Raw genomic sequence first — 19,944 nt, 5'->3', positions numbered from 1 at the left:
GTAACGTCAGTCTTGTGCAGTTGTTCTCAACAGCTACAAGCAGAGGGAGGGCGAGGGGAGGGTGGCGGCGGGGAGAGAGAGAGAGAGAAATGGAGAAACGCTAAGATCCAGGCCAGCCACTCGCTACAACGGCAGTTACCGTTCCTGTAACGGTAGTTACCGTTTCCTCAACGGTCTCAGCGGTTTGCTGTGGGCTGGTTGCAGACTTTTCACATTAGTGGTAACTCCTAATACAAGAAAAATATGTGCAAGTTTGCACAGATTAATCTACACCTCAAGTGACGTACATACACCATGTAAGCTATAATTGACCAGCTTGATCTTTTGCGTCTGTTTGGAAACATTTTAGTAAGTAACTCGTCGTGCTGCAGACATGCCAGATCATGTCTGTGACGGCACATCGTTGTGAAAGCAGCTTTCAATTATTCAAACAGGCATATTCAGATTCAAACTGAATGATTCAAATTCAAATATAAAGAATTCAGATTCGCTCCCCAGTGGCACAAAGCTTATCCCATATATATAGTTGTAGGCCTTCTTTTAAAGGAAAGAGACATTGTGTGCGTAACAATGCGATTAATCGCAGCATGTCATGCGATTAATCACAATTAAATTTTTTTAATCATTGCCCAGCGCTAATATATATATATATATAAATGCAGTTTTTGACAATCATAGACCAGCAGATAGTTTTCATCACCCCCTTCATTGCATTTGTTTGATTAATCATTCATGTGGCATGACGGAGGTTGCTTCCACACAGATCAGATACTTAGCTGCATTAAATGGCCTAGTTTGGATTTTTTTTTTTTTTATGGATTTGCACTGTTCAGACTCTCATTAAAAATCCAATATGAGTGACATATGGACAAAAAGTCAGAATTTAGCTGCAGTGTGAATGAGGCCTCTGTGTCTGGTGCCCCCTACCCAGTGGTGTAGTCTACGTGATAGTCAGGTATGCTGCGTATACCTAAGTAACACTACTGCTCCTACCCCGGAAGCACTTGCCACACGACTTCACAGGGAACATGGTTGAACACCTCCAATTCCTCAAAACATGTTGGTAGGATGAACTCTCATGTGCCCTCCAGGACTCTACACACTAACACACAGAATGATTTCTGATAATTAAAATGGTGATTAGCATAATTTCTCTCTCACACACCGACACATAGAAATGATGGCACCCCCTGGTGGTCACATGCCTCCATAATATTACTGGAGAAACCTGTGTAACCTGGTGGAATCCAATAAAAACCTGACTTCTTTTTTCCAGTATGTAATGTCAGCATTTCATTTGGATTAAACTATTCCATTTTAATGGAAGTCAGAGGGACATTTTTGGCCATGAAGATCCTCACAGGGACTATCTACTACTACTTATCTACTAATGCACTCACATCAATCACATAACCAAGACTCTAAATACCAATTCATTCGATCATTATACATTTAAATAGTGAATCTAAAGAAGTATCTAAAGGGTTAAAATCCCCCAAATAATTGAATGTTTGGTCATTTTAAATGGATCTTATGTGATTTAAATTACTTTTAAAAGAAAAAAGCAGAGAAAATCGGCAAAACGATCTACTAAACTTTTAAGAGCATGCTAAAGACTTATTTGTTTAAGGACCATTTCTAAAATAAATCTTAGAAAAATGTACAGAAGACCTTGAGAAGGCCATAAGGGTTAAACAAATGTACCCTGAGCTGTATGATGAGATGAAGCACCCACCCAGACTGGCATGTACAGGAAGAGGGCGGGATGTAGTTTGGGCCCCAACAACAACCAGCGGAGACTCAACCAAATCACTGAGAGGTACGATGATGGAAACTTCTCTTCACTGTCTGCTCTGTAAGTAGAAAACATGCATGTTTGTTTTATTTACCCAGAAATACTTTACTCATGGTGATCTGGACAAATAAAAACGGGTCAGATGAGAAACACATGATGGTGATTTGTTAGTTAAACAGGAACTTTAGAAAGATTTCCAGGCTAGTATAGAAATAACCACATAACTGCACAGAATCACAGTTTAATGCAAACTAGTGAAACAAACTTGTAAAGCATGAAAAACAGAAACAGTTTTATTTGTTAATAGTCAAATAGAATCACATCTAAACACAAACTGCTGTCTATTAATGACTGAACATTTACAATGCTTTTTATAACCACATAAACATTGTTATAGAGCTCCATGGTGGTGTGCTGGTTAGCACCACAGCCTCACAGCAAGAAGGTTGCTGGTTTGAATCTTGGCTGATGGGAGATTCAAACCTTGAGGGCAGTGACCTTTCTGTGTGGAGTTTGCATGTTCTCCCCGTGTGGGTTCTCAGATTATTAGTTTTTATACCTGTGTTATTTGTATGATATGTACTGGGCTACTTTTTCTGTAGTGGCTTGATTGGTGGATGGATGGATGGATGGATGGATGGATGGATGGATGGATGGATGGATGGATGGATGGATGGATGGATGGATGTTCTATATCATTACATTAATTCTGCTGCAGTTTTTTATCATAGAAGAGCTTCAGTAGGTTTTAGTAAATATATTTATTTTCTGCAGAACAACCTGTGATGCGGTTAAACAGACAAAATCAATAAGTCTAAGATTACCTGACGTTACTGGACTGAGTTCTCCAATAATAATCTAATAAATAAAATGTTTTGTTGTTTTGAAATAGAGATAACATTTATGGAATATTGTATTTATCTGAATTATGGAATTCTGTGTTTGTCAGGTTTATGATAAGTTATTATTTTATTTATCAAACTCAAACCAACCTGAGTCTCATTTCTCTTCAGTGCTGACGTCTCTGCTGAGCTGCATCATTAATCATGGTTGGTAAACTTTCATCACTGTTAATGTCTTTTAATGTTTTGAGTTTTGCCTCTTTGGATAAATTTTGTTAGCAGAAACATTTGCTTTATAAGTGAAACTATTAATTAATACATATTTCTAACCAACATTTCAGCCCTCACAGCTCGTCTGACCATCAGTCCCAGCAGATCTCAGTTTTTTGAAGGAGTCTCTGTGTCTCTGATCTGTGAGGAGGACGACAGCTCTGCTGGATGGACGGTGAGGAGAAACACAACCAAGAAGACCAGGACTCAGTGTGCTGACTGGGGAGAAGCTGCTGGTTCTTCGTGTAACATCAGTGTTGTCTTCACAAGGGACTCTGGAGTTTACTGGTGTGAGTCCAGAGAGGGAGCAACCAGTAACAGCATCACCCTCACTGTCACTGGTAAGATCAGACTGTGGAGTTAGTGGTGATGAAGCTGTGTGGAAATGGATGAAATGTTGTAGTTTGTCTCTGTGTTGAGGTGGATCAGTGATCCTGCAGAGTCCTGTCCTCCCTGTGATGGAGGGAGATGACCTCACTCTGAGCTGTCAATCAAAGCCTCCCTCCAACCTCCCAGCTGCTTTCTATAAAGATGGCTCCCTCATCAGGACTGAGTCTACAGGTCACATGACCCTCCACCATGTTACCAGGTCTGATGAAGGTCTCTACAGGTGTAGCATCAGCAGTCATGGAGAGTCTCCACCCAGCTGGCTCTCTGTCACAGGTGAGGATTATTCTGCTGACTGACTCCAGTTTTACGTCCATGATGTGACGATAATGTGATAAATATCTTTATTGTAGAGAAACCCACCACCACACCTCCTCCTACATCCACACCCCCCCCTACATCCATCCCTCCCCCTACGTCCACACCTCCCCCTACATCCACCTCTCCTCCACCTGGTCCTCCACTCTCTGTGCTGTTGCCTGTTCTTTGTCTCCTTGCTGTGGTTCTACTGGTGTTACTGGTTCTACTGGGGAGACGACACATTCTCAGAAAATCTAAAGGTGAGTCAGACTTCTGGACTTTCAGGGAAGATTTTCTTTTACTGCTTTTCTACATTTATACCAAACATGATGATTATTATAACTTTCTATTTACATTTTTTCACCTCTAAATCTGTAAAATTAACAAAACCTAAAAGTTAAAAACTGCAACTACAGATTTTTATAAATAACGAGATGATGAACGTCACACTTGTTTTTATTCTGTTCCATCTTAGCTGATGATGAAGATGAAGAGGAAGGCATCACGTACAGCGACATCCATATATCACATGGTGGACAGCAGGACATCAGCAGACACAGAGGTAATAGCTTTTATGTGTGTGTGTTGCAGGAAATCTGGAAAGCTGCACGTATGGCTGCATTTTGTACCGATGTGTTTAAAGGACGACGTCTTTAAGAAGAACTCCGTGTTTTAAGCTGCAGCAGCAGTTTGTGGAACCAGAACATACCAGGAAGTGGGACTAATGGCATAAAATAAACTAATAAAATGCTAAATGAATGCAGCTCTGGTGGAAATAAATGTGACGTTACAGAAGCTCGTCAAGACGACGACGCAGAGAAGCTGCTGAAACCATGAAGCAGGACCAACCGGATATCAGTTTAGTTTAGTTTGGACAGTTTAGTTCTCTGCAGAAATTTAATCTAAAGAATTCACATTTATTCCAAACACCTTCATTCATACATTTTCTTTAAGATTTCATTATTTCTTTTAATAAATCTGCATGCAGGACTCAAACTAAGACAAACAGACTCATCATTGTGTGTGAACCTTCACACAGTAGTTGCATTGGGTGTGTGTTGGTGGTGCCAGTGGGGGCTGCACCTCGTGTGCTGGTCTGTTTGCAGCTTGTGGTTGTTCTGCTAACAGACTGTAGCATCTCTGTGGTCGTCCAGCTTCCTGTTTCTTAAGAAAACACATCAGATAAACGTGACCTACATGAGAGGCTCCTGGTAAAAATCATCTTTAAAAGTAAAATAAGTTAAACACATTTATAAAATCTAAAGGTAATGAATCCATGTTTGTATTTATTGAAAGGAAATGAGTTGTGTTCCATGAATGCTTTGTGGAGTTTCCCTCAGTAAAAATATAGTCTGGAAATCAAACATGCTGACCAGCTGTTTTTTCTTCCTCTGCTGTCGACTTATTTTAATAACTGCTAGAAGCTTCACTTTCCTGCTTTTAAACATCCTCTTTTCTTGTATCAGGTTTTAAATTTTGCACAGAGCAGCAGTATAAATATTAGAAATAATCTTAACAAAGTGGTTTGAACTGTGGTCTAAAGTTTGCAGCTAAATGAAGCTAATCACCTGGATGCTTGTGTGTAAGGATTCCTGCAGAAACATCTGTGCATGAGGCTGTAGTTTCTGCAGGAACGTCATCTGGATGTTTTTATTCTGCTGAGGTTTCACCTTCTAGCTTCATGCTAAGGTGCTAACCACCACCACCACATGCAGCCCATCATCAAAACATGGAAAAAAAACAGATTGGTAAACAGAGTCAAAGCTCATCCAGAGGATCCCGAGGTGTTCCCAGGCCAGGTGAGAGACGTAGTCCCTCCAGCACATCCTGGGTGGTTCCTGGAGTCTCCTCCCAGTCTCCTTGGACATTAACAAACACCTCACCAGGGAGCTTGCAGGAGGCATCCTGACCAGATGTCCGAGCCACCTCATCTGGTTCCTCTGGATGTGGAGCAGCTGTTCTACTCTGATCTCCTCTTGGATGACCGAGCTTCTCTAAGGGAGAGTCCAGACATCCTGAGGAGGAAACTCATTTCATGATCTTGTTTTTTCAGCCACTACCCACAGCTCATGACCGTAGGTGAGGATAGGAAAGTAGATCACCAGTAAATCAAGAGCTTCTCCTTTCGGCTCAGCTCCTTCTTCACGTAGGCTGAAGAAAGTTTCCTCCTCAGGGCGTCTGGTCTCGTCTATAAAGATATATAAAGAAAGGGTGAGAAACTCGGTCATCAGGAGGAGATCAGAGTAGAGTCGCTGCTCCTCCACATCCAGAAGAACCAGATGAGGTGGTTCGGGTATCTGGTTAAGACGCCTCCCTGGGATGAGACTCCAGAGAAGACCCAGGACATGATGGAGGTCTTTCAGCTGGTCTGGGAATGCTTCGGGACCCTGCTGGGTGGGCTTGAATAAGTGTCCAGAGAGGGAAGTCTGGACTCTGCTTTGGCTTCTGCTCCAGCAGCACAGCCCCAGATACGTGTTGGAGAACGGATGATTTCTCTGTTTACAGCAGCATCACATCTGCAGCTAGAAAATACCAACATGTAAATTCCCAGAAGAAGAACTGGTGTTTGTCTTTTACAAACTCAGGTCTGGTCACCCTGTCAGTGTGTAATAGAAACAGCGTGTAGCGTGTTTGATGGAGCTGGATCAACATGAAGTCATGAAGTTATGTTCATGTTTGTATCGTACAGCTTAGAGTTTATTTAATATCATAAGATTATAGGAAGCTATGAGAATAAGAGAAGAAAGTGTGAACACATCAATGACATCTTGTTTCCACCTCCTCCATCTGTACTTTAATACCACCACCCAGTTTGGAGTTCATGTGCATGTAAAACCACATGTAGAGCTTCCTGCTGCTGCTGCTGAGGCTTCATGCTGCAGCGTTCTGCTGTGGCTGATGAAGGTGTGAGAACAGTTCTGTTTTCCACCGTGTGGTTAGATGTGTTAGTTGGTACAGAAACCAGCAGCTTCGTGGTCGCCTGCTTCTTCTTTAGATGAACAAACACCACTCACATTTAAATAACCTCATTCTGAGTCGGAGGGGTAAAGATAATCAGTTTATAATCAAAGAAAATGCAGCTTTTTTGTTTGAAAGCCATTTTGTTGATGCAACATTAGAATGAATAAATGTTTTCCAGTTATAGAACAATAACAGTAGTTTTACCTGCAGTGGATGGACGACGTCAGTGATGAACAAAAATTCATCATATCAAACAGGACCAGCTGGTCTTTATTTAGAGCTAGAGACAGAGGCGGGTAACTAAAGCCAGTCTGACTGCAGGTCAGCATGAAGAGATGAAGGTTTTATGGTGGCAGGTAACAGTGGTACGATGTCCTGCAGACTCTGACTGCAGCTAATGAACCACAGCAGCAGCAAACCCGACACAGGAGGGAAAAATAAAATCTAAATAGTTTACTCTGCTGTCATCCTTTTCTACACTCTAATGCAGAGTCGCTGCAGTCTGGTCCAGCTGCTTTCAGGATAGAGGCAGAGTTTATTCTGCAGGTTTCCGGACTGGAAACCAGAGAGCTAAAACCCAGAAAGCCCCCACAGAGGTTCAAACCAGCAACCTTCATGCTGTGAGAGGATGGTGTTAACCACAGCACCACCATGCAGTCCTCATCTATACGTGTACAATATGTTTAGAATAGAACTGTATAGAAAGTGGTTAGAAATGCAGTAAAGGATGGAGGAGGAGGTTTAGTCTCTGTTCATGAGGCATGTTTGACTAGCTGAGCTATTCGACCCCCAGGATACTGAAGTCCAGATCTAAATGGTTTAACTGGGTTAAATTAAGAAGAACCACACTGTAAAACACTGTGCAGAACTTAAATAAGGTTTAAAGATGTTTCAAACACTGATGATTCTGACTTAATGTCTATAAACTTACAGTCTTGTCCTGAACTTTGTGTTTTCAGAGCTTCCAGCGGAGCCAGACGTCATCTACTCCTCACTGAGGTAGTCCACCAGTCCAACCACTGATGTCCTCTGCTGGATCAAACTGGTTCAGACCAGTTTTTAAACATCTTTACTGTCTTCTCTAAATTATTTCATTAATAATAAGTTTCCTCTCATTCAGTGTTCAGCTCAGAAATACCAGCTCAGTGTCATGAATGTAAATTTCTGGTAAATTCTTCAGAGAATCAGAACTTTGATGTAATTTAGGTTTTATCTTTGATGTGTGGACTCTGCTCTGGTAAACATTTTAAGACTCTGGTTTCTTGGGTCTCACGTGTTTCACCTGTGAAGATCTTTGGGTTTTAACAAAGCAAAGACTTTAACTTGTCCCAGTTTGACTGTGGCTAACCTACATAAACCTCTTCTCAGAGCGGCGAACGGAGAACATGAAGCCACAACCGCAGGTTAAAACAGCTGGAACATTGTTCAGTCAGCAATATGACAGAATATATGAAAAAAAACCTCTTTAGTTCATGTTTGTTAAGATTTTTAATTGTTTTATTAATGTTTTACAACCTCCCATAGTCTGGAATCATCACACCAGATCATGTACAGAAAATACAGGTGCTTACACTGCCCCCTCGTGGTGATAGAGTAGCAGTGTAGTGTGTGTGTGTGTGTGTGTGTGTGTGTATGTATGGATGGATGGATAGATTATATTATTGTAGATTATATATATATATAATATAATTATAGATTATATTATTATATAATATATTTTTATTCCTGGAGTAGTTGTTGCCCTGCACACCCCAAGGCTGAAAAACCACACTTCACATTTTCTTTCCCAGAATACTGCTTGTCTTTACAGCCGCATTTCGCTTTACAGCACCGTGTTACATACTAGCAATTGGATATCAACACAATAGCTGCTGTGACATAGCTGATTCATCAAAGAAAGGAAAGGGGACATTATCAGAGGAAGAGAGGAATAGAAGGAGAGAAAGGGGCAGAGCAAAAGATAAGACAGGAGTCAAGACTGACTTTTACTGATTGGAGAGATCTCAGAGAGGAGAGAGGATGAAGATGATGCTGGATTAAGCAACGGGATGAAGATGAAGCAGGATTAAAACATGGGATGAAGATGATGCTGGATTAGCCGTCATTAGGGGAGATCTTAAGCATGTAAATCTGCCAAAGTTCAGTCGTGTTTGAAAAGTTCACCATAGTTTTGTGATGCTGCAGTTATTCTTCAGCCTTCACCTCCTTCCTGTTCAGTCACTTCACACTGACCTGGTTTCCCTATGCTTTTATCTCTAGAGAGGTTTTCTATCCATCATACACAACCAAGAGCAAAGCTCCATGACTACAGTTCTAACTCATCATTCTTGATTTTGTGGTTTGGAGGCTCTTCTCTCTCCACCCTCCATGACTTTTTGTAGTTGATGATCAAGGTGATCAGCATCAGCTTCATCAGAGCTTTTTATTCTACCAGACAGTTCACTGCTCATGTCTCCACTGCTTGAACTATGTGTGGGAACCCCCCACAGGAGTGTTGAAGCAGGAATTCATTAAAATCCTGCTGGATTGTGGCTCTTGTAGGACTGAACTGAGTAGACCTTTGTTCTATGACTTCATTATCCTGCAGAAGATTGCAGCTTCTCCTCTGACAGCAATCCACCCTTTCATTCCCACAAAACCAGGACTTAGCCTGTATGAAAGCGATCATGTCTGAAGCCAGGTACCAAGGTGGACAGGTGTGAGACCTCTACCGTCTGTGTTTAGTGAGGACAGTATAATCACATAACTGGAGGATATGACGTCAGCGCAATGAACGCTCACCAAACACAACAATAACAGCGTTGGTGAGCAGCTGTGTGGTGGTGCTGCTCCAGACCGTCCTGGCTTGTGTGCAGCTTTAGCACCAACATGCACGGCTGTTACACAGCTGTTTACACAGTGCTGCACTGCTGCACCATCACCAGCAGGAACAAGCAGATTTGTCGTCATCTGCGCTACGTCATATTCTAGAGCTGAAGTGTTACTCTTTAATCATCGTAGCGCCCCCACAGCCTCGTAGTATGTACGACTGTGGTTTTGTGGGCATGTTAAGTTTTCACCTGTTTTTACACCTGAACCGGCCTCAGTGTCGTGTGGACATAGACTTAGTCGCGACTCTACAGTCTAACTGAAGAGGACTTGACAACTTGCATTGCATGATCAGATCTGAGAGGAGGAACCTCTCAGATCTGATCATTAATGGTTTCATTAAATCCTCACATCACAGTGTGTGTCAGTAAACAGGACGTTGCTGATATCTTTGTGTTTTATACATTTACAGATTTAATTTTCCAACTTTAAATGTTTAAACTGTAAAGCTGATGTTTTTTCTGTGGAGACGAGGCCTGATTGTACTTTCTGGAAAAGGATTCTTTGTTTTAATAGTGTATAGATGTTATTGTTACTATATTAACGTGAGGTTTTAATACAGATTTTTATATCTCTGATTTTATTTCTTTTATTGGCTCTAAATGAAAAGCATTTTGTGTAAACTTTGGAGAACAGCTTTTGCTAAATGACTAGAATAGAAAAAACTTGTTTTAAATAAAACCTGTAAGTAAAGCAAACTGGACTCAACGTGATGGAAAATTGATCAAATACAACTTTTAGTATAACAAAGAAGCAGCAAATCTGCTTTTGCTGTAAGGTGAGAAAAAAGTTGTTTTTACATGAGCAGACATCACAGCCTGTTCATTTGGTCCAGTAGAAACTTCATATCTGCTGCCATCTACTGGTCATACCGGGTATTACAGTTTTGACAGTTGCAAGATAGTTATATTGTTGTCTTTGCATTTTTACTGTATTGCTAAAATAAAAATGTCACTGAAAGCATACTGTATTTTATATCTATTTAAATTTTTCACATCTGCACATAAGGCTTCTAAATAAATCTAAAATTGTCATCAAGCTGATGAATAAATAGTACTAATAGAATTATAACTTACATTTTTGATAATAATCCTTTCATTAACACTGAAATATATTGTATTTTTAACATGTTGCAACCATGCAAGTTAGAAGTCAGATACTGAAACTGTCCCCGGGCATCTCGGAGTTTCCCCTCAGATGCGCGCACACACTGACACCTGCGCGCATGTAACATAATCTAAACAAAAGATCCACATATTTGGGACAATACTGTACATCTTACCCTTTACTTTTCTTCTGAAAAGCTAAGGGGTTTTTAACTGCTTTGTTTTAGATTTTCTGTACATTTTGCTCTGGTTTGCCGAGCTCCGACTGCTGCTTTCCTCTGCACATGCGCACACAGACCCCCCCGGTTATCGACTGTGGGTTTGTGGTGCTATAGAAGCAACTAATCTGACACCCAGTAACGTCATTTAACGTTAGTGACAGGGCTAATCAGACCCTCCAACCCACAGTCCAGCCCTGCTCAGCCCAGCGTTGCTCTGGATGTGAGACTGAGTGTGTGTGTGTGTGTGTGAGAGAGCCTGTGGCTGTTGACAAATGACGGTATGCTTGGTATGTGTGTATGCATGTGTGCGTGCGACTGTGTGAAATATTTCAATAAGTGTTTTTATTGTTATGAAATTCTACTTTGATGTATGTAAGGGCTTATTTTATTTTTAATATGTCTTTAATCATGTGAAGCACTTTGTGTTGCCTGTGGCATGAAAAGGGCTTCATAAATAAAGTTTGATTTCATTTGATTTGAAAAGAGATGTATATTTGTTTATTGTACATGTACATGTACAGGTAAAAAAGCCTGACAAAGACTCTACTTCCTGAGGAAGCTGAGGAAGTTTGGTATGAACAGCAGCATCCTCTCAAACTTCTACAGGTGCACCATGGAGAGCCTGCTGACGGGCTGCATCACAGTGTGGTATGGGACTGCTCAGAGCCGAAAAGCACTACAGAGGGTGGTGCGAGCGGCAGAGGACATCACTGGCAGCAGTCTCCCCTCCATCCAGGACACTTACCACAACAGGTGTCTGCATAAGGAACGCAGCATCGCTAAGGACTACACTCATCCAGCACAAGGACTTCTCTGGTAGGCGATACAAGAACCTGCCAGCACACACTAAAAGACTCAAGGACAGTTACTACTGTACAGGACTACTGAACTCTCGATACTACTCTCAATAATAACTAAACTCTAAATAATACTGCACTAAACTACTTTTTGTGATGCATAAAATGTTCACTGCTGCTGCACTACATGAATGTATCATGTATGTTACCACCTCACTGTCAGTGATACCTACTACCTGTGCAATAACCTGCTCCACAACCCCCGTACAATACTACACTATGTGCAATACGAAGTTCATTTGAAGCAGTATTACTACCTGTGAAATACTCTACTTACACCTTATTTTAATCCTACCTGCACCTTTGTATTTTATTATATTTTATTATATTTTTTACTATATTGTTTACTTATTTCTCTTGTATTTTTGCACTTTTAGATAATGTACTATATTTGCATGCTACCAGTACTTCTTGATAATCTTAAACAGTTTCTCTTATCCTAAGCATTTCATTGCATTGTTGACTTTGTGTTGAACCTTCATGACAAATAAAAAATCTTAATCTTGAATCTTGAATGTAACTGTGTAATAAGCCTTTGTTGGAGTGTGACAGCTTGTCCAGCTTTAAGCTACGTTTCCTGGTGCTCTATTTATGTTTATATATTTATATTTACATTCCTACTTTTATTCAATCGCCTTGCTGCACCAGATCACTTAAGTGTAATTTGACACCAGTGGTGGTTCTAGACGAACATTAGGGGGGCCCAGGCTGGGGCCAGCTGCTTTGTTAGAGAGGAACATTTATGAGAAAATAATACAAAAACACCCTCCAAGTTTTTTTTAAATTGACTGTATATTTACAGCAATTAAATAAAAGCAGTTCGTTTACAGTAGTTTTAGATACAGTTGTTTTTTTAAACTTCTGTAAAAAGTCTTCATACCTTCATGTCTGTGATCTATTACAGTGACAATATGAAAAAATGATAGTTGTCTCAGAATCGTATCTTGACTTCATGTAAATTATAACAAAGAAAACACATTTTTGAACAAAAGAAATGAAAAACACAATCTTAACGTTCGGTGTAACACTGTGACTCAAACAGCACCAGCTTGATCAGAAAACTTGCCACTGGCTCCATCTGCACTACAGTAACTGTATTCTGCGTTTTTTGTGATTATTGTGAAATAATTGCCAATATTTTTGTATTTATTAATTCTTTGGTTTCGCCCTCAGTAGGGGGGCTACCGGGGAGCGAAGCTTGTTGTCAGGGTGGCACTGGGGCACCCTGGACCCCCCCTAGAACCGCCCATGTTTGATGTTGCTTGTCATGTGTCCTTCATGTGTTGAAGGTAACCGATGCAGTTATGGGCTGCGACCACTAGATGGCAGTAGAGACCACTAGATTCATTTAAAGTCACTGTGTTATTAACCCTTCACCTGACTGGACTTTAGTTGATTTATGTCTCATGCTTTATAAATAAAGTTATTATTATTATTATTATTATTATTAGTATTATTATTAGACCACACACACACACACACACACACACACACACACACACACACAGACCGTCCTGTAACCCACCTCCATTAATAAGGAGTTCTTGGAACTGTCTTCTCTGTGCCCTTCTCTCTGATTGAAGCAGAGCATCCTCCCACTCTAACACACTTAGAGATGTCTGAAAACGTGTTAAATGGACCCTTTTCAGCTCCCCTAAAGTCCAACAGAACTAATATGTCGCAGACAGTTTTACGAACAAGGTTCAGTCCAACTTTCTGTGGAGACTGAAGCTGAAGGTGGAGGTTGTTCCAACATGCAGTGTTCTGCTTCTCTTCTAGTTTTATTAACCTGTTTTATATGTGCTGACCTGAAGGTCTCCTAGAAAAACAGGTTAAATAGATAAAAACTCTGTTATTTTATAATGTTATATGTACTAATATGAATAATTCTCGTGTTTATCTACAGGTTTATTGGGTTCAGTAGAGCAGTGGAGGGGACGGAGTATTTTTGAGTTACTAATAATGATCAGTGCTGTTAGATAAAGGAAAGGATGGATTTCACACACAGCGCAGTGATCTAAGCAGAGCAGACGACAGATTACTCATTACAACTAGAAATGATAGATTTGACCTGGACTAGTGAAAACAACACATCCACGCTGAGTTTCAGGTTTGGCTTGTTCATCTGAAAATATGAAAAAGAAACTGGTGATGGATGTAATCTAAGGTGGAGACCAGTCAGTCTGGAGCAGACACCAGCAAGTTATGGAGTCATGGCTGTTCTCTGCACCTCTGAAGCAAAGCTAAGTCTTTTTAATACTTTTATTATCATTTCTTCTGCTTACAGAAAGAAGTGGAGGCAGTTTTATATCATGCTGCTCATATCTTATTAAAGAAGGTTAACTATTAAGGTCTAGAAAACTTTTATTTATACGGGATATGTACAACTTTCCTGCATCCTTTCCATGCTGTCGGGGAGAATCCTGCTTTCTACAGGTGAGCTCAGCTTCTTTAAATCATGAAGAGCTGTGAAAACTCTCAGCATTGGTTAAGAAAGAACAACTTTTCCTCTGGTAGCTACTCTGCTCTACCTTGATACCTTTCAGGCTGAACTGGGTACATGTTGGTTTCCTGTCTGTGAAGGGCGTGGATGTGGAGGAGGAGGAGGAGGAGGAGGAGGAGGAGGAGGAGGAGGAGGAACCTGTGTGAGGTAGGTGGGACGACAGGTTTTCCTGTTTCTTCATGCTTCTCTCTTTAGTAACCATAGAAACAATCAGCCGTCAACACGCTCAGATCAACATGCGTCCTCATCGTTGTCTTTGCTGAGTTCTTCTCTGGATCCACCAGTGGAGGTGGGCTGATACAGAGACTAAATGATTAGAACAGAAGGAGAGGTGTAACTGAGTTCTATTGATCTGTGATCCCAGTTTCCTTCTAGTGACGGGTCTTCTTGTGTAAATGAAGCGAGTGATGCAGGAGGATGAAGATTAATTAAGTTTCTTTGAAACTTTAATGGTGTCAGACGTGGAGGGATTTTATCAGCTTCTATTTAAACTACATCTAAATTGAGCAGCAATGATCGTAGCGTAGTATGGGATGGGAAGCTCTGAATGGTTTTTATTAAAGGTGTGATGTTTCCACAGGAGAGAAAATAGAGATGCCAGGCTGTCCGTCTACTGTCCAGTTTAAACTGGAGATAAATGATGTCATTTCTGTGTTTAAAAAGTAAAAAACTAAAGAGTCCTGGACCAGACGGCATCCCTGGACATTTTTTTGGACATTTTTAACATGGAGCAGATGAGGGTCTCCAAGCTGTCATTGTATCTGTAGCCAAATGTAGTTCTCCTCAACATCTGGATGACTTCAGACCAGTGTCCTGACTTCTCTGGTGATGCAGTCCTTTGAGAAGCTGGTTCGAGCTGATCTTTTAAACCTGCTGCAGGTCCTTTTAGACCCCATGCAGTTTGCTCATAGACCCGGGAGAGGAGCAGAGAATACTTGCATCCCTCTACTTCACCTCCTGATGAGACATCTTCTCATGCCAGACTCGTATTTATAGACTTCTCTGATTTTAAAAGCATCCAACCAACTATTTTACCTCAGACACTGATTAATGATTGTAAAACTGATGTTAATCTGACACAGGTTAATGAGCAGGTTAGTTCATGTCCAGATGGAGGGAAGACGTCTCTGTTTAGGACATGTTGGACGTCCCTTTACAGCAGACATGTTGAAGAGTTCCTCTCTGATCTCTTTAACCTCTCTGATCTGTGTTGTTTCCTCTCCTGCAGGACAGACAAACATCACAGCTGAACTTGGACATGACGTCTCTCTGCCATGTGGAGCTGGACATGATGGAGACATCGTAGCTGTGGACTGGACCAGACCTGATCTGGATCCAGAATATGTGTTTTTGTACAAAGACAGACATCTTGATCTCTCCCACCAGCATCCATCTTTCCAGAACCGCGTGGATCTTCAGGACAGACAGATGAAGGATGGAGACGTGTCTCTGATTCTGAAGAAGGTGACGACTGATGATACAGGAACATATGAATGTAGAGTCTTCCAGAGAAGAACAGATGACAGGAATAGAGCCATCTTTTTTTTTTTTTTTTTTTTTTTTTTTTTTAACCTGTCTTGTCCAGCATCGTTGCAAACAGAATGATTGTCTGGCTGCTGTCTGGTGCTGGGCAATTTTACTCTATCAAGCAGGGATTTATACTACATGTATAAAGTCCCTCTTGATGAAAAACTTTATTAAATCAGACTCTTAATGCTGGACTCGACCGGAGGGGACAGAGAGAGAGAGAGAGAAAAGAAAGTAGAGAGAAGAGGGAGGGGAGAGAGAGGGACAGAAAGGGTGTGGGGAGTGCGGGTGGGGACTTGAAACATCATACAGAAGACCATGTAATCCATACTACTTACAACATATATAGCTAAGATCATCCTAGCCAGTAGGTCATTACACAACTAGTTGATAATAGTAACAATAATAATAATAAGAGTAAGAGTAATAATAATAATAAGAACAGAAATAATTAAAAAAAGAAACAAAATATGATAATAGATATAAGTGAAACTGCTGTATTCAAGAACACGCGCAGAGAAACCTGTGTGGATGTGTTGGAGAACTCGGCCACACGGCGACGCAAAGACTGTGTGGAGACGTTCAGGAAGGAGTGACCATGCAGAGTGATCATGCAGATGCCACCTCACTTGAACAGAGGCCAGAGTCAGGCCAGCGGTCCCGAGACCCAGGCCACCAGCCCCCCCGCAGGCAACAGATCCCGACCGGTCCACAGAGACGACCACTCGCCCTCCCAGGAAGGCAGCAGCAGGAGACCCCAGCAGGAGCCGCCCCCCGGGCACCGGCCGCCCGGGACAGACGGGGCAGAGGGCCCGGGCCCAGGAGCGCAGGGACACCCCCCCCCCCACAGGCCGAGGGCCAGCACGCCACCCGGGGGGACCCGGCCCGCCCAGACGGCCACCACCAGAGGCCAGCCCCACACCCCAGCGCCCAGCCGCACACCCCGAGAACCAGTCCTGCCCCCCCCCCAGACCAACACACACACACACACACAAACACACACACTCTCCTTCCACTCCTCCATTTATCCTCCCACGCATACACCATTCAACCCTCACATACTCTGTCCTCCCACACACACACACCATCCTTCCACCATCCATCCTTCCACACACACACCATCCTTCCTCCCACACACTCACCATCCTTCCACCATACACTCTCCCACACCTATCCCATCCTCCCACACACACATCATCTCTCCACCACTCATCCTCCCACACATACACCATCCTCCCTCTCACACACCATTCATCCACCTTCACACCTCCCATACACACACACACACACCTTCCTTCCACTACCCATCCTCCCACACATACATCATTCTCCTACACCAAACATCCACCTTCACGTACCCCATCCTCCCACACACACACACCACCCCTCCATCACCCACTCTCCCAAACATACACCACTCCCCCACACACACACCATCCTCCCTCCCATACACCATCCATCCTCCCGCACACACACCATCCTTCCACCATCCATCCTCCCACACACTCCCCCATCCCTGCACCATACATTCTCCCACACCCACACCACTCTCCCACCCACACACACACAAACACCATCCCCCCACCACCATCCTCCCGCCACCCCACGCCACGGGGGGACAGCCCCAGCCAGGAGGCGAGGAGACACGAGCCAGGCCCCCAACCCCCCACCCCGCCCCCGCCCCCCACTCCCCACCCCCAAAACAGCACCTTCCCCCCAGGGCCAGCAGCCAAAACCCCCCGGGACAGCCCGCCTACGCCCCGGGCCAACGCGACAGGCCACCCGGCCCGCCCCGCCCCCGGGCCATCCATGGAGACAGGGGCGCTTGAAGACCCCATCCCCCCTCCCTCCCCCACTAGTGATGGAATATATTATGTGCTGTTTGCAATTAAAAAAAGAGGGTTAAAATTGGGGGGCAGTAACTGCATAGAGCCATCTTGATTACTGATCCCATCTCCATCATCCATCTGGAAGTTTCTCCTCCAGGTGAGTGTGTCTGTGTGTGTGTGGGAGAGAGGTGAAGCAGCTTCCTGGTTGTTGATGTGAGAGTGAAACATCTCAGATCAGATGTTTGTGTTTTCTAAAGATGTTGTTGATGAGACTCTGTAGAAAGCAGCTGGTCTGAGTGCAGTGATCAGAGTGCAGGAGATGATGTGTGACAGCAGTTTGAAGAGGAAATGATTCATCACCTCCCTGATACTGATACTCACACCTGCTTCTCACCTGCAGGTACAACACAGGATAGAAGGAACCAGGATGGAGGAGACAAGGATGGAGGAGACAAGGACCGAGGAGACAAGGATAGATGGATTTAATAATAAATTAATATTATGTTAATATGATATAATTCTACATCTGCAGTTGCTAAGCAACAGTTGTCTAACTCCGTAGCGACGGTGTCTATGCGCTCTAGAGATGTGACGTTCATGAACGAATCAATTCTTTTGAACAACTCTTTTAAATGAACAATGGGAACCGAGTCAGCTGTGAGCCGTTCATGTGTGAGCCATTCTTTTTATTTACACATTTTCCACACCGCCTTCATCACATGTGTGACATCATAGACGTCTGATGTCCAACACGCTGCATTCATGTGAAGCATCTATGTGCAGAGAGAATTGTTCGGAAACAAATACTGTATAGTATAAATAAATACTGTATAGTATAAACAAATACTGTATAGTATAAACAAATCTTGTAAAGTAGATTTTATATAGAAACATATTTTGTTTGTTATTCTTATATATTGTGAAATCTTGTAAGATATTGTAAGAACGAGCCAGTCGTTTGAACCTCTCTTTTTAAAGCAACGTCTCCTTCAAACAGCCATAAATCCAGACGTGTTGGAAGCGTCATGCTTGTTTTAATTGTGGCAGTTTGTAAGATTTTGTGTCTAATTAAACATTTTAAATGAAGAACGCTCTCATGTGGAACGTGGAGCCAGATGCAGGCTGACGAGGCCGACCGGTGCAGAGGTTCAGGTTTTAACACAAAAACTAGACGAACACACATGAAGACTGGAGAACACAGCAGGTCCAAGACTGTAACATGACCATGAACCGGCAGGAGGACCTGAACCCAACAGGCTCAGATACACAACTCACAAGAAGCTGGTCGGTGAGTTAGTTAAATCACACCGTGTGTGTGTGTGTGTGTGTGTTAGAGAGGTCAGAATCAGCTCTGAGTTAGTTGTTACTTTATCACCACTAGATGGCGCTGCAGTACCTCCTCTCAGACACATTAGAGTCCTGTTATCCTTTCCCTCCTCTCTGGTCCTGACAGATCCTGTTCCTCAGTCAGAGGATGTTTCCTCTGCAGCTCTGTGTGCTGATGCATCTTCTATCCACCACATTCCTGGTCCAGTCACACGGACAGACGGAAGAAGACAATATAGAAGCATGGAAATATAAATGAGGACGTGTGAAATCAGATGAAAGAAAAACGATGTTCAAACCAAAGTAGAAAGTAAAAAGTAGAATAAAAGGCAGGTGGATAGAAGCAGCAGGTGGAGCCTGGTGTCTGCAGCCCTTCTGTCTGCCAGAGGACGGGACGCCATCATGTCCTCACGTCTCAGATTACAGCAGGTTTAAATGGACACGTGTCTCTGTGACCGTCCATCTTTCTTCATGAACAGCGTCCATGTTTCCATCTTTAACTCTGATTCCTTCCAGTGAGAAATCTCCCTCCTCTCAGTCTGAACCAGGAAGTAGTTCCTGCACAGACCAGGTCCTCCTGGACACCACACTGAAGTCCTGCATGTAAATAATCAATCATACAGTTATATATATATACATGTGTGTGTGTGTGTGTGTGTGTGGGCGTTAACAGCATTAATTGTGTAATTAATTGTGTTAAAACTTTGACACCATTAATAAAAACACGGCATGACGAGCCTCAAACATCCGTCATTTCTCTGTGATGACGCGGGACGTGGAGAAGACCAGCCGGCTGGTTCTATGGACGGACTTGAGAACAAACTCAGTGTTAATGGAGCAACATGGACGTCGCCTCCGTGGAGAATGGGGGTGTTTAACACACACTCTCTTCCTGGTGATCAAATCCTTCTTAACCCATGATTGATGGTTCTTTCCATTTCCAGAGAGGATGTAGGGATGTTCCACGACGCCTGCTTCCTGAAGGAGGGCGTTACTAACTACTGTACCATGTAGAAGCTTGTTAGGTCAGAGTAGACCAGGTTTACAGCTCTGAGTGTAAAATCTGAACCTTGTTAACCTCTGAATAGATAAAGTTCTCTAGAACATTCTCCCTCAGGAACACATCTTTCAGCTTTTACAACCTTGTTTTGG

General features: G+C 42.6%; 2 protein-coding genes across 3 annotated transcripts; both read left to right on the top strand.

Moving 5' to 3' along the window:
• The first annotated feature begins 1,810 nt into the window (after positions 1-1,810).
• Positions 1,811-8,195, top strand: LOC121640475 (sialoadhesin-like). Of its 2 annotated transcripts, XM_041986254.1 has the most exons (7): positions 1,811-1,855; positions 2,809-2,844; positions 2,979-3,248; positions 3,328-3,570; positions 3,648-3,854; positions 4,070-4,156; positions 7,515-8,194. In XM_041986254.1, exons 1-7 carry the CDS (start codon positions 1,825-1,827, stop codon positions 7,556-7,558), a joined length of 918 nt encoding a protein of 305 aa, XP_041842188.1. In that variant the 5' UTR covers positions 1,811-1,824; the 3' UTR covers positions 7,559-8,194. The 2 variants fall into 2 exon arrangements, with proteins under 2 accessions (XP_041842188.1, XP_041842187.1); XM_041986253.1 differs by lacking the exon at positions 1,811-1,855 and having other exon boundaries at positions 2,649-2,844; positions 7,515-8,195.
• Positions 8,196-15,259: 7,064 nt separating this feature from the next.
• Positions 15,260-17,952, top strand: LOC121640275 (hyaluronan and proteoglycan link protein 4-like). Its single transcript, XM_041985978.1, has 3 exons — positions 15,260-15,651; positions 17,598-17,623; positions 17,867-17,952. Exons 1-3 carry the CDS (start codon positions 15,275-15,277, stop codon positions 17,950-17,952), a joined length of 489 nt encoding a protein of 162 aa, XP_041841912.1. The 5' UTR covers positions 15,260-15,274.
• The last annotated feature ends 1,992 nt before the right edge of the window (positions 17,953-19,944 follow it).

The sequence above is a fragment of the Melanotaenia boesemani genome, chromosome 5 (assembly GCF_017639745.1).
Source record: "Melanotaenia boesemani isolate fMelBoe1 chromosome 5, fMelBoe1.pri, whole genome shotgun sequence".
NCBI classification, from domain to species: domain Eukaryota; kingdom Metazoa; phylum Chordata; class Actinopteri; order Atheriniformes; family Melanotaeniidae; genus Melanotaenia; species Melanotaenia boesemani.
The sequence above is the reverse complement of the archived record's forward strand: the minus strand, read 5'-3'. Positions and strand labels throughout refer to the sequence as shown.

Excerpts from the sequence above, each read along its gene's own strand:
- LOC121640475 (XM_041986253.1), top strand. The coding sequence starts at position 2,724 with ATGGAATTCTGTGTTTGTCAGGTTTATGATAAGTTATTATTTTATTTA. Across the intron at positions 2,845-2,978 it reads GAGCTGCATCATTAATCATG|CCCTCACAGCTCGTCTGACC; the intron begins GTTGGTAAACTT and ends CCAACATTTCAG. Across the intron at positions 3,571-3,647 it reads CAGCTGGCTCTCTGTCACAG|AGAAACCCACCACCACACCT; the intron begins GTGAGGATTATT and ends TCTTTATTGTAG.
- LOC121640275 (XM_041985978.1), top strand. The coding sequence starts at position 15,275 with ATGTTGAAGAGTTCCTCTCTGATCTCTTTAACCTCTCTGATCTGTGTT. Across the intron at positions 15,652-17,597 it reads GACAGGAATAGAGCCATCTT|CATCCATCTGGAAGTTTCTC; the intron begins TTTTTTTTTTTT and ends TCCCATCTCCAT. Across the intron at positions 17,624-17,866 it reads TCTGGAAGTTTCTCCTCCAG|GTACAACACAGGATAGAAGG; the intron begins GTGAGTGTGTCT and ends TCTCACCTGCAG.